Genomic DNA, 15,253 nt, shown 5'->3' with positions numbered 1-15,253 from the left:
CTCACCAAGAGGTCATTGTAAGAGTAAGATGCACAAAATCTCCAGAATGGTAAAGAACTGGGACCAACAATTCCATCTACCACAGAGGGTAATTGTTTTGGAAATAAAAACTTCCTTGGAAATTTAATGGGCAATATTTATATGGTACATTGATATTTAATGCTTAAAATGGAATTGCATGATTGTGCTTCTTGATTCATCTGAGTCTGGGAGAATTCAAAGATACTTTCTATAATAAGTTTACTTGAATCAGCGAGGAAGAGTTTCAGTTCTTTTTTCTCATATCTCCAAGTATTGCTTAAAAATTGGACTCTTTTTCTGTGCGTATTTCTTCTCCCTTTTTCAGTATCTATTAACACCCTTGTTTTAATTCAGCCCTGAGGTACTGAAGAGTGAGCCGTATGGGGAGAAGGCTGATGTCTGGGCGGCTGGCTGCATCCTTTATCAGATGGCAACTCTGAATCCCCCCTTCTATAGCACCAACATGCTCTCCCTGGCTACAAAAGTAAGCACTGTTGGGAGACAAAAGGGTCTTGTGTTGCTAAAAATGCCATTCCTTTTCTTTCTAAACAGAACATTTGTGATTTTTATAAAACCGTCAATTAAAAGCAGGCACATTGTTTTATTGGCCACATGATCCAGTTCATTTTTTCCCCTTTCTTCTAAATATACATCATGTACTATGGCGCATTCCCCCTATAATTGTCTTCATTTATCATAGAAAATTATACAAATAAATATATCAAATTACTTTTGGTCTTTTATTTTTAATTGTGGTTTGGACTGCCTGCAATCAGCACTTGATATTATCCTACACTCATTTATTGGGGATCTGAGGCTAACTTTAACTCAGTTTGAAGAATACAATCTGTGCTCAAGAGCTGCTTAATTGATGTTAATTTTTTATTTGTTAGGATGTTTTTGTTTCTGATTAAAATTTGTGCATGGTTATAATGCTCATTGAGTAGCTTTCATGTGGTGGCCAAGTATTGTACATACTAATGGCCTCTTTACGTCCATCACGCTGGTCTGTCTGTTTTGCAGATAGTGGAGGCAGTGTATGAACCGGTGCCAGAAGGCATCTACTCTGAGAAAGTGACAGATACCATCAGCAGGTAATCATTCTCACCATTTCAAACCCATAGGGACTATCAAGAAATACTTCCCATCTCTACAAATTTACTGTGTAAATATTCATGAAGAGGAAGGGCTCCCAAATAATCCAAACCTAGAAAAATATTTGTGCATCACCAGTAATGGTGACCATCTGGAAGCCAGTGAAGTATGTCCAAGAGGAAGTGGTATATGCACTTGAAATATGCAGCCATTAGAATGATTCTTCAGAAGGCTTTGTATCAACCTGTAAAACAAAGATGATAAGAAGCAAACAGGATGTAGAGCTGTTGTAACTATGATAAAAACTGTAAATACATGCATGAATGTTGGAAAAGACTAGACAGGGACATTAGACTAAAGAAGACCATGTTAGATGATAAAATTGCAACCACTTTTTCATGTCTATTTTTAAATTGGTAATGTTATGTTGTATAATAATTTTCCAAAGAAAGTCAGATAGAAGTGCTCCAGCCATCAATATAGTAGGAGTTTAATAAAAGTCATTTCCTATTGCATTCATAAAATTCTGACCTCACAGGGCTTGTCCCAGCTGACTTGTCACCCTTCTCTCTCACTTTCCTTCTGCTCCCTCACTGCCAGCCACAGGGAGCTCCATGTGAGTCCTGGCATGTGCCTGCCTCTGGCCCTTTATCCTTCTCCTCCCTTTTCTCTGACTTCTCTTCCCTCTGGTACATGCATGGCACAGGCCCCCACTTCCTTTGTGTCTCTGCTGTTATTTACCATCATCAGGGAGCCCATTCTGATGCTCCCACAGCCTCTCCACTTTTTTGCCCCCTTGCCTGCTTTCTAAAGCTTGCAGCACCCATCTCCCAACATGTTAGAAACGTGTGTGTGTGTGCATGCGTGTGTGTGTGTGCATATGCAGACATATTTCTTTATTGCCTGTCTTGTCCCCACCAGAAGGAAAACTCTACAAGAGTAGAGACTTTTCCAATCTGGTTCATAGTTCTTCCAGTGCCCAGAGCAGTGCCTGGGACAAGATCAACCCTTAACAAATACTGGTTGTATGAATAAATGACTTGTTTTCCAACTGATTGTTATTTCTATGTCAACACATGCTTTTAAGTTAGCTCAAGATTACTTCCCTGCCCCACAGAGCTGAGTCAAATCATTATTATAGAAATCCCAGAGTCACCCAGATAGAATACCTATCCATTCTCCTGCCATTTCCCTATAAATTTGGTTCTGTATCTATCCTGGCACTTAGCACTATCTCTGATGGAATGTAAGAGATCTATTCCCTTCACTTTCTCCTCCCAGCTCATCGTTTTGCATTAATAGGTACTCCTCACAGTTTGTAGAGTTATATCTTGAATCTTTCCTTGCCCAGAACTATGCTGTCCTACAGTTCTAAGGAGCCTAGGCCCAGCCAGGGCTGAGTTGCACTAACTGCAGATTTTGAGCAAACATTTGACCCTTCTTTCTGCATCTCTCTATTCCCTCATCCAGTTACACTGGTGTAATAATTATACAAGGTAACTGTGAAAATCACTTAGCATAAAGCTTGTTGAATGGTAAATCTTAAATAATACTGGCAGCTGTTATTGTTAATATTAGGAGAAATGAGCTGAAACCCCTTTTTGAATAATCTGAATTCTGCATATATTAGATCATGCCCTGTTGCTAATGAATCCAAACAAATGTATTTAAATTGCTCCTCTCCACGATTTGGACCTGTTCTCTGCTATTTGTTTTCTGGAGAGTGACTCAAAAATTCAAGAAGTCTCCAGAGATGTCAAGACAAGAATACCAGATTTACTCATTCAGTTTCTTCTTTTCATAGGTATTTGAGCACCACAAAGAGTAGGGGAGGGGTGGGCACAGTGAAAATATACAGAGACATTATTTTGATTTTGTGGCACTGGGCAAACAGGACCTTAATTTGCTTCTGACAGACTCCCTGACAGTTGGTATCCATGTGCCTGGGGCTAACAAGTTGGTGGAGGAGTCAGGTACCAATATGACATGGAAAAGTTAAGAACATCAGGAGATTCTGGAATCAGCTGGATTTTAATCCCTACTCTTCCACGTATCCCCTTTTCTCATCTGTGTTGTACGGGTAGCAATAGTAACCACTCACGGGGTTGTTCTGAAGATTAAATAAGATAATGCTTTCAGTGCTTTTAGTCTGGTACCCAGCACTTAGCGAACCCTCAATAAAATTAGATATTATTACTAATAACAGTAGTGTTACTATTTATGGAATTAAATATGTAAATTAAATTATGATAAACTGGATGAAGAATGGTAAAAGGAGTGAGCAATGAGTGATTCCAGAAGGACTTGGCCTAGTCTAGGGACTTGAGGAATTTTCTGTGAAGAAAGAGCCTATAATCTGAGACCTGAACAACCATTAATCCTCAAATAGTAAAGAGTAGAGGAAGCATTTCATAGACCAGCATAGAGCTTATTAGTTTGAGGAACTAAAAGAAATTGAAGATGTAGCATTTAAGTCAGGGAGAGAATAATTAAAATGATTAGGGCCTGGGGAGGCTGATGGGGCCAGATTGACTGGGTCTGATAGGCCACCTTGAGGATTTTGAATTTTTTTCATGATTACTGAGGAGAAAACTTAAGGTTATTTACAGGTGGGATATAGAGAAAATTTCTTCTGTAACAAAGATCATCCTCGCTGCTTTGTGGACAATAGACAGCAGGGAATGGGGGAAGGATGCAAAGCAGGTCCAGCTGTCCACCAAGACATGATGGCAGCTCTGACTGGAGTGGTGGTATTGTTGATGGAGAGAAGTGGAGCTGTTTCCATGGTGGCTTGGCAGTTGAGTTAACAAGTTTGGGGGTACAAGCATGAAAATGGAATGACACTGAAAATGTGCAATGGGCTTATTACAATTGGGTTTATTACAATTGGGTTTATTCTTTGGAACTTGAGAAAACGGAGCCAAGACCATGGAGTGGAGTTCCAAGGAGGCTCAGGTCAGTTTGTCATTAGAAGTGTGTGTCAGAATTGTAGATACCCAAGTGAGGCACACTGCTGGGTGGATAATGAGTTCCCTATCACCAGAAAGTTTAAGAGTATGAATGATCATTATTAGGGGACTTTAGATTAAATATTTGTTAGAATGCCTTTTTTTTTTTAAAAGATTTTATTTATTTGAGAGAGAGCACAAGAGAGAGTGATAATGAGCAGGGTTTGGAGTAGGGAGTGGCAGAGGAAGAGGGAGAAGCAGACTCCCCACTTAGCAGGGAATTCAACGTGGGGCTCAATTCCAAGACCCTGGGATCATGACCTGAGCCGAAGGCAGACGCTTAACCAACTGAGCCACCGAGGCGCCCCTGTAAGGACACTTTCAGTTCGAAATAACTAAGATGCCATAAGTAAGAACTAACAATTTTATTTTAATTTTATAACTGATTATACATGAAGATGACTATGCATTCTATAGCAGATGTGGTTTTCACTTAAGGTTATTCAAGACTCATTGTCTGGGTTCACATCACAAAGTTTTATCTTTAGAAAATTTGACATAAAATAAAATTCAGTCATGAATTTTATGCAATTACATATTTAATTTGCTTTGGATTTTTGATCTTTAAAAATTAATTTCCAAAAGAATAAAGAAGCAAATTTAATCTTCTATTTTCTTAGTTTCCTGTTTTCTTCAGAAAATCAATGCAAGGAATACATAAAGGCAAAAGTAGTTTTAATGGTCATTTATGACTCAGCAAAACGGTAACATGATAGAGCCTTTGAAATGCAAGACAGCCATCGATGGGCAAGTTCACGAGACTCATTTTTAATTTCACACCTGGTGTTTCCAGTTACATGATCTTCTTGCTTGTTCTGCTTTTCCATCTTCTCATTTTCACCTTCTACACCCTGTCTTGAGTAGAGCGCATGCAGTTGTATGTCTCACATGCAATCTTTCCTTTTTCTTGCTTGTTCATGTGGTGTATCAGCACATTCTGTCACTGGAACTTTTCTTTCCTAGCAGGCTTTTACACTGGGAGAATAACTTAGCAACCCTGAAGAGTCTGGGGGCAGAAAATAAATCCATTTTGTTGCTCTGCCCAGTACCAGCATTACTATTTTTACCTTCCAGTACCCTGTTCAGAGAATATTGCCTGTTTACTTTCTAAAAGAGAAGAACATTTCCTTTTATGCACAAAATCTTCCAATTGCCTTACATCTCTTTATCTGTGCCTGGTTGCAGAAGCCGTCTTGTGCTTTGTTTCAGAGGCAGTTACGATGACTAGCACAGTTAATGTTTTCGGCTAGTTCTAAGGACAAGTGGATCTTTACATTTTTCACCCAACCTTCAGTTCTTTGGTTTTCTCTTTTTAAAAAAATTTCCCCAAAGTAGATTTAACATGTTCCATTTTGTAAATTTATGGTGTACAGTGTTTCACTTCGATATATTTATATATTGTAATATGATTGCCAATGAAGCAATATTCATCACATTACATAATTATATTACAATATCATTGGCTGTATTAATTATTCAGTGCATTAGATTTCCATTGTTTGTTTACGACTCATTACAAGTTTGTACCCTTAGACACCATCATTCTTATCCCCCCAATGCTCATGTCCTGGTAACCACGATTTGTTTTCTATTTTTTTTTATAGGTCTGATTTTTCTAGATTCCATATAAGTGTTGTCATACAGTACTTGTCTTTCTCTGACTTACCTCACTTAACACAATGTGCTGGAGTTCCATGTATGTTGTCAAAAATGGGAATCTATCTTCCTTTCTCCTGGCTGGTAATATCCCCTTGTATATATGTGCCACCTCTTTTTTATTCATTCATATGAGAATGGGTATTTGGGTTTCCATATCTTGGCTATTGTGTATAATGCTGCGATAAACATGGGAATGCAGATACCTCATTGAAATTCTGTTTTCTTTGCTGTTGGGTGTATCCCAGAAGCAGAATTGCTGGGTCATATGGTAGATCTATTTTTTAATATTTAAAAGGAATCTCTGTATTGGTTTTCATAGTGGTTGGACCAGTTTACATTCTCACCAGCAATGTGTGTATATCCCCTTTTCACTATATCTTCACGATCATCTGTTATCTCTTTTCCTTTTGATGATAGCCATCCTAACAGGTGTAAGGTGATAGTTCATCGTGGGTTTTACTTGCATCTTTTTTTTTTTTTTTTAAGATTTATTTATTTGAGAGAGAGAGCGGGCTCAAGAGAGAGGGAGAGAGTATCTGAGGCAAACTCCACGCAGAGTGCTGAGACCAACGCAGGGCTTGATCTCGTGACCGTGACATCATGACCTGAGCCAAGAACAAGAGTCAGCTACTTAACCAGCAGCCACTTATGTGCCCCTGTTTGCATCATCTTGATGATTAGTGATGTTGAGCATCTTTTCATGTGCCTTTTGGCCATTTTGAAGTCCCCTTTGGAAAAATATCTATATATCTATTTTGTTTAGCCCATTTTTAATCAAATTATTTGTTTAAGTGTTATTAAATTGTGTTTAGTTCTTTATGTGTTTTGGATAGTAACCCCTTCTCTGATATGTGGTTTGTAAAAATTTTCTCTGCTCCATAGGCTGCTGTTTGTATTTTGTTAACTGAGTAGCAAAAGCTGTGCCGAAGCTTTTGAGTTTGATGTAGTCCCATTTGTTGTTTCTTTCTTTCGTTGTTTGTGCTTTTGGCATCACGTTCAAAAACTCATTGCCAAGACCAATATCAGGAAGCTCCTTCCTCCCCTTTCTTCTTTCAAGATTTTTTTTTTTTTAAATTTACTTGACAGAGATCACAAGTAGGCAGAGAGGCAGGCAGAGGGGCGGGTGGGGAAGCAGGCTTTCCACCGAGCAGAGAGCTGGATGGGGGGCTGGATCCCAGGACCCTGAGATTACGACCCGAGCGGAAAGCAGAGGGTTTAACCCACTGAGCCAAGAGTTTTATGATATCAAGTCTTAGGTTTAAGTCTCTGATGGATTTTGAGTTAATTTTTGTGGGTGGTGTGAGACAGAGGCCACTTGCTTTGTTTTGCATATACTTCAGTTTTCCCAGCCCTGTTTGTTGAAGAGACTTGTCTTTCCCCCAGTGGTTGTTCTTGGTTTCATTGTCAAATATTCATTGACTGGATATGCTGGGATTTAGTTTTGGGCCCTCTATGCCCTTCCATTGGTCTATGGATCTGCTTTTGTGCCAGTACCGTAGTGTTTTTATTAGTATGGTTTTGTAGTATAGTTTAAAATCAGGAAGTGTGCTACCTCCAGCTTTAGTCTTTTTTTCTCAGGATTGCTTTGGCTATTCAGGGTCCTTTGTGGTTCCACACAAATATTGGGATTGTTTCTACTATTTCTGTGAAGACTGTCTTTGGTATTTTTATGGGAATTGCGTTAAGTCTGTAGATCCTTTGAGATCTACAGAGAGATCCTTTGAGAGATCCTTATTTCTTTGTTTCGCTCTAGTTAAGACTTTTCCAATTCTATACTAAATAGGAATGATGAGAGTAGGGAACCTTGCCTTGCTTGTGATCTCAGAGGAAACACTTTCAATTTTTCTCCATTCAGTATAATGTGACCTGTGGGTTTGTCATATTTGGACTTTTTCATGTTGAGATATGTTCCTTCTAACCCAATCTGTAAAGGGTTTTCTTTTTTTTTTTAATCATAAAGGGATTTTGTATTTTGTCAAATATTTTTTCTGTATGTATTGGGATGATCATATAGTTTTTTTTATATCTTTTTTTTTAAGATTTTATTTATTATTTGACAGAGAGAGATCACAAGCAGGCAGAGAGGCAGGCAGAGAGAGAGAGGAGGAAGCAGGCTCCCCGCTGAGCAGAGAGCCCGACACGGGACTCGATCCCAGGATCCCGAGATCACGACCTGAGCCGAAGGCAACGGCCCAACCCACTGAGCCACCCAGGCGCCCCTAGATGATCATATAGTTTTAATCTCTCATTTTACTGATGTGACAAATTACGTTTGTGTGTGTTGACTCCTCCTATAGCCCAGGGATAAATCCCACTTGGTCATAGTGCTTAATCCTTTTAATGCATTCTTGAATTTTGTTTCCTAATATTTGGTTGAGAATTTTGCATCTATATTCATCAGGACTATTTGTTTGTAATTTTCTCTTCTCGTGGTGTCTTTATCTGGTTTTGGTATCAAGACAATGCTGGTTTTGTAAATGAGTTTGGAAGTGTTCCCTTCTCCTCAATATTTTTAAAGAGTCTTGTGAGGACTGGTGTTAATTCATCTTTAAATGTTTGGTAGAATTCACCAGTGAAGCTCTCTGGCCTTGGAGTGTCCTGTGTTGAGAGTTCTACTGACTCAATCTCTTGAGTCACGATTGGTGTGTCCAAATTTTCTATTTTTCCTGATTCAGTCTTGGTAGATTGTGTGTTTCTAGAATTTTATCCATTTCTTGTCTATATTTTTGTAGTATCAGCTGTGATGCCTCCTTTTTCATTTCTAAATTTGAGTCTTCTCTCTTTTTCCTTAGCTTATCTAAAGATTTGTCCATTTGTTTTTTCAAAGCACCAGCTTTTAGTTCATTGATTCTTCCTATTGCTTTTCTGGACTTTACTTAATTTACTTAATTTATTTATACCCTGTTATTATTTCCTTCTCTCTCCTAATTTTGAGTTTAATTTGTTTCTCTCTTTCTAGTTCCTTGAGGTCTAAAGTTAGGTTGTTTATTTGAGATCTTTCTAATTTCTGAATATATGTGTTTATTGCTATAGGCTCTCAGAATAGCTTTTGCTGCAGCCCACAAAGTTTGATATGTTACATTTTCCATTTTTTATTTGTTTCAAGGAATTCTTTACTTCCCTATTGATTTTTTCTTTGACCCATAGGCTATTTAGAAATGCATTGTTTAGTTTCCACAAATTTAAACTCTTCTTACTTTCCTTTTGTTGATTTCTAATTTCACATCATTGTAGTAGAGAAGATAGTTGGTATGATGTCAGTCTTCTTAAATTTGCTGAAATTAGTTTCATGGACTCTCATGTGATCTCTTCTGGAAAATATTCCATGTGTGCTTAAGAAAAATGTGTATTCTGCTGCTATTGGATAGAATGTTTTATATATATAGATAGAGATAGATAGATAGATATAGATAGATATAGATAGAATGTTTGAGATGTATGTGTGTGTATGTGTGTGTGTATATATATATATATATATATATATATACACACATCAGTTCATTTGTTTTGAAGTGTTGTTAATTCCAGTGTTTCTTTGATGATTTTTTGTCTGGGTGACCTATCCATTGCTGATAGGGTGCTGAAGCCCTCCACTATTACTGTATTGTTTTTTTCTCTTCTAAGATCTGTTAGTATTTGCTTGGGGTGCCTGGGGGGCTCAGTCGTTAAACGTCTGCCTTTGGCTCATGTCATGATCCCAGGTCCTGGGATCTAGCCCCATGCTGGGCTTCCTGCTGTTGAGGGGAGCCTGCTTGTCCCTCTCCCATTCCACCTGCTGTGTTCCCTCTCTTGCTGTGTCTCTCTCTGTCAAATACATAAATAAAACCTTTAAAAAAAAAAGGAATTTCTCTGAAATATCTAAGCAGGGATGTATTTCAGAGAATTGAGGCTAAATTAGAACTTATGGAAAGAGATGTTCCTGGAAAAGTTTGTGGCCAAATATTTGGGGTGTATCTTTTGGGACAGATAAATTCTTTTTTTTTAAAAGATTTTATTTACCCATTTGACAGACAGAGATCACAAGTAGACAGAGAGGCAGGCAGAGAGAGGAAGGGAAGCAGGCTCCCCGCTGAGCAGAGAGCCTGATGTAGGGCTTGATCCCAGGATCCTGAGATCATGACCCGAGCTGAAGGCAGAGGCTTTAACCCACTGAGCCACCCAGGCACCCCCCCATGGGACAGATAAATTCTTAGATGTTAGCCTAAGTTCATTCATTCATTCATTCATTCATTTGCTGAGTACCTATAGGACACAGAGTCCATTTCACATGTTGAAGAATCACGGTGAAGGGGACATATGTCTGTCCTCTCAAGAAATTCTGGTTTCTAGTGGTGAAATGGATCATTGCAATACAATATTATAGTAGTTTAAGGACTTAAATGTAATGAGGATATACAAAAAAGGGTTGATAAGTCATTTGATAAGTCATTTGAGGTTGATTAGTCTTCCTAATGGAGGCTTGGAAAAAAGTAGATTTTTGGCAAGCAGATAGGGAAGGGATCTGGAAAAGGGCAGATATTATTGGCAAATGCTAATATTATCTTTAATCAGTTTAAATATCTGCAGACTAAGACTTTAGTCCATTGCACTAATGAAAGGCTTAGATGCTGGTTGTGGTTTTTTTTTCCCCCCTCCCATGGCAGTCATAACCAACGCTAGGTCAACCAACCATTTTTATCAGCTTTAATTACTTTTGCTAATTAAGTGAGGGTAGATGAAGAAACCCATTTAATTAGAAGGTGAAATTCAACATTTTAGCTTCTTTCATGATTGTGAACTAAAATAATAAATTTGAATACAAATATGTCACTGGCACAGACGTTCAGCTTCACGTGATATGACCAATGCTCAGGGCTCCCATACTCAAAACAGTCATGTGCTTAGGGGTTAGGATTCTGTATTTCAAAGTCATGAAATTCTTATATTTTGTGTTTTGGAAATGAAGTCTGATGATACAAGAAGCATGTATGTTTGGAGCTTGGAAGTCTCAGTTACTGTGAAGTCTCTTCAACTTCTTACCTCTCTGACATAGATTCTCAACCATCTGCTCCTGGCCCCGTGGCCCCTGCCTGGCCTCCAGTTCCATCTCCCTGACCCTGTTCCATCATTGCTACTATTCTCTCACTGGTATGGTGATTGGGTCTGTCACCAGGGAAGGCCTGTGTTCCATCTTTATTGTCCTCCCCTATGGGTTTGTAAATGCAGACAAGGAGAGAATCAGGGTGCAGTATGTACCCTGCTGAATCTTGAGGTGAAGCAAAAAGGAAGCCATCTTTAACCAGGCTGGTAGCACCAGGGTGCACTCAGTGGGGGCTTAGTGGGGCCTCTTGCCCACCTCCAGTCCAGGTACCAGGAGCATCATGATGGCATGGAGTTTGCAATCACTTGGGAGGCTCCTGTCTACCATGATTTAGGACACTGGTCTATGGGAGGGGAGATTGACTTCCTCACTCTGGGATGGAGCCCCACACTTTATTTTCTACTGGGCACCTCCAAAATTATGTAGCTGGCCTTGTCTTTCCTTGTTATAAATGCATAGACTGAACTTCATTAAATATGAATTCAGCAGATGGGTAAGTACTTCTCATAACCATAGTGCAAGCCCACTGCCTTAGAGAGAAATAACATAAAGATTAAGCATGAGATGATAATGTCTAAGATATGTATATTTTACTCATAATCAAGTAAAAAGCAAAGAGTAATCAGCAAATTAACAAGTTAGAGTCTTATTTTGACTTCTGTGGTGAATAGTTCTCAAATCTTTCCTGGAGACGTCAGTGTAGGTGAAAGTTGTGTGAACTATAGGTCACTAAGTCAAATACAAAAAGTGAAAATTAGATCTTTTTTTCAAAGTCCAAATAAGTTCAAGTTCATTAAGAAGCAACATGACTTCAGTGAAGTTAGAGATTTTGAATTTGAAAAATAAACAAAATATCGCTGTTCCTGGGTGGCTCTGCTGGTTAAGCATCTGTCTTCAGCTCAGGTCACGATCCCGGGGTCCTGGAGTCAAGTCCTGTGTGCAACTCTCTGCTTAGTGAGGAGTCTGCTTCTTTTTCCCTCTGCTCCCCTCCTCCACTTGTGCACATGCGCTCTCTTTCTCTCATTCTCTCATGGGTGAGCTCTTGCTCTTTCAAATAAGTAAAATCTAAAAAAAAATAATAAATTTTAGAAATAGGCAAAATATTATAGCAAATGCCTGAAGTACTTAAAACATGCTAACAATGATCTTGATAATTGATCCCATTGTGTCTAGAATAGCTTTCTATTAGTATTTACCTGGACGATAAATAATGTTCCCTCTAGTAAGCTGATTGCCATTTCCTGCCTCCAAATCACAGAAAATATTAGCACGAAACGTGTCCAATTAGTTACTTTAAAAAATTATTACAAACATCTTAAACATTTAAGTAACTGCATTGCATTTTATTTTTATGACTCAGGTTTTGTAAGACACATACTAATCAAGTTGGGTTGATATTGCTGCTATCCAGCTAGAAAAGGCCAACGAGTTGTGACTCTCTAGGAACCTACCTTCCATTTGGTGTATCAGGCCTACATTCTTGGGATCCCTTTTTGTCTCACTGACCAATGGCTTGGCAGTGATTATAGAAAATCACGAGTTCACATGGGAGAAGATGACTATATCCACCTGTCCTGAGATCTGAGGAGCGGCTTGGCTTCATGCTCAGCCAGTAGCCCTTGCCTGATATCCCAGCTGCAAAGAGAACAGTGCTGCCTCCCTCTGCTTCCCAAACTTTCCAAATACTTTTTGAGACGTCTTGGATTCCAAGCTATGCTTGATGTCCATCTTATCCCAGGAGTTTTGGGTGTGAACACCATGGTGGACACACAGTGGGGGGTTTAACCTTGATCTTCCACACCCATGGCCTGGTCCTGACATTGACCAGAGTGCTGTAATCAGCTTGTCCTCTCGTAGGTGCCTCACTCCTGATGCAGAAGCCCGCCCAGATATTGTAGAAGTCAGCTCGATGATATCAGATGTCATGATGAAGTATTTAGACAATTTGTCTACATCCCAGCTGGCTTTGGAGAAGAAGCTGGAACGGGAACGGAAGCGTACACAGAGGTACTTTATGGAAGCCAACCGGAATGCTGTCACATGTCACCATGAGCTGGCTCTGTTATGTCATGTAAGTGCACAGCTGTCAGTGTCTTCATGAAGTACTCCATTATAAGGTCACCTGCAGTGGTTCAGGCTTGTCTTAAGGAAGGATTATCTTAAGTTAGGAAAATATTAATTGCTACATGCAGTATTTCACCATTATATAGTTCCATATTTGCATTCCTTTCTAGAGCTTATAATTAAAATTAAAGTCAATATAAATGGCTTTCCAGTGAGCCACCCCTCATTTATTGTATATTGCAAAACTGGCAGCATCAAATAGATCCCTTCGCAATTCTGTTAAGTTTACGTTATGCTCTTTGTGTAGATAGCAGTAAATACATAGATTTTATTTCTTCAGAAATCTGATTTGGGGAATATGGATGAAAATGTTATGTGTTAATTCAGAGAAGGAAATAATAATTGCCTTAACATTTTTTCGTTTTAGTCTAGTTGTTTTTATTACTATTTGTGGTGGTAATAATGCTGCCATGCTTCAAATAAGAATATGTCCTTCAATTTTTCTTGCCAATAACCTTTAAATTATTTTGATATTTAAGTTTATTTCTAAGCAGAGCTTGAAAAAGGGTAAAGCTACAAATATCCACCTATGTAAGTGACCATGTCAGTGATGCTCTTGTTGCTGTCTCTTATTTTCCCCATGTGCTTTTGTTGTATCATGACCCATGATCCATTCTTTGCTCATACTCTGGGCTCCCCCAAGTAGGGATCTAGTCAGGGACCCTTCAACCTGGTACATATTCTTTTCTTCCCTCTTGGGCATGGGATCCAAGGAAATGGAAATAGGGTCATAACACCCATTCTTAATCAAGGTACTTGGTCATCAAATTCCTTTCCAGGACCCGAAAGACTTATTCTACCTCAGCTGGGAAAATAATATGAAGAGTTCATTTTAAAGAAGAGACAGCTGTAGTTTCTTTTCCTTCCTTCCTTCCTTCTATCCTCCCTCCCTCCCTTCCATCCTCCTTGCCTCCCTCCTTTTCTCCGATTTCTTGGATAACAACTTCCCATCAAACTCGTTTCTATTAAAAGGAAAGCACTACTGTGTGTTGTGCTTGTCCTGACATTCTTGGAATCTGGAAGTTGAAGATTCAGTGTAGTTTTCTTTTTTGGGGAGGGGGGGGGACTCATCTTTATTGCCTTGCTGAGCCCAACTGTAATTTCACAGAACAATACTTGGTGATTATCTAAGGCCTTGGTTTATGTTTAGGGGCATATAACTTGGAGTTATAGCTCTTGCTGAACACAGTTAAATCTTATATACAGCCAGTTAAAGCTCACTTTTCTTGTTATTTTACCACCTGACTTCATAAAAAGTAGGCAGCTATGAGAAACACACCATTCTAGGCATGTCATGTTGCATTCAGAGTACAGTGTTCCCAGGAAACTGAAATGCAAGAGATTTAGCCATTTCTATATATCTTAAGTATTTGAGGCCTTCTATTAAGTTCTACACTGCAAAGCTACTTAGCCAATTTCCAGTTGGATATAAAAGAGTCAGTAAATATTAGATTCTCTTAGCTGATGTGGGGATGGGCGGAGTTAGTTTGAAATCTAACCACAAAAATCCTCTTATCTTTAGCAAAACACCTTGAGAATGACTGTTTTATTTATTTATTTACTGTTTAGCTTTTTTTTTTTTTTTAAACTCTTACAGTGGAAAATTTCATGCATTTACAGAAATAAAAATTGTGCTTCGTGTAGCCACACCCCCCCTCCAGTTTCAAGAATTTGCTACTTTTTGGGCCAATCACATACTGTTTCAATGCCTACCCATTACCCACTCCCTGCCCTCCATAGGTTATTTTGAAACAAACCCAAACCACTATATCATGTCATGCATCAATATTTGAGTACGTATTTGAAGAGCCATTTTAACTGTAGAAATCCAGCTCTCAGGCCATGACTGGGTTAAACAAAGGGAGATACCTGTAGTCGAGGCAGTTTCGAGGTTCTAGAGGTTCTGTACTCATCTGTAAATTAGGGGGAACATATTACCTATCACAGAAAACACTAGGATTAAGTAAGTTTTTGTGTTTGAATAAACCGTACAAATGAAAAAGTGGCACAGAATTATAAGATAGCACCAGTTATATAAAGTAAGCAATGATTATGTTAAAAAAATAATAGTTGATGCAACTTGCTAATCCAGTATTATCTGGTCCATTAGTGCCAAATCCACATGTGGTTTTCATGCAGTTAATAAGTATGTATTGAGCACGTGTTACCAGCCAGCCTTGATGCCCTCATGGAGCATTCAGTCTCATAGGGACCATAGAGAAGTGCTTTGCCTCTTAGCAGTTTATATTACTATGTTTAAAGAGCA

General features: G+C 38.8%; 1 protein-coding gene across 6 annotated transcripts in view; it reads left to right on the top strand.

Annotated features, from left to right (window-relative positions):
• The window catches only part of NEK10 (NIMA related kinase 10), a 228,195-nt gene that overhangs the window by 139,231 nt on the left and 73,711 nt on the right, over positions 1-15,253 (top strand). For all 6 annotated transcript variants that reach the window (XM_044252584.1, XM_044252587.1, XM_044252586.1 and 3 more), the window contains exons 24-26: positions 376-505; positions 1,045-1,115; positions 12,721-12,934. In XM_044252584.1, coding sequence (XP_044108519.1) covers positions 376-505; positions 1,045-1,115; positions 12,721-12,934 — 415 coding nt within the window. The remainder of the gene's footprint in view (positions 1-375; positions 506-1,044; positions 1,116-12,720; positions 12,935-15,253) is intronic.

Source organism: Neovison vison, chromosome 6 (assembly GCF_020171115.1).
Source record: "Neovison vison isolate M4711 chromosome 6, ASM_NN_V1, whole genome shotgun sequence".
Lineage (NCBI taxonomy): Eukaryota > Metazoa > Chordata > Mammalia > Carnivora > Mustelidae > Neogale > Neogale vison.
Note: the sequence above shows the minus strand (reverse complement) of the source record. Positions and strands in the feature narration are given on the sequence as shown.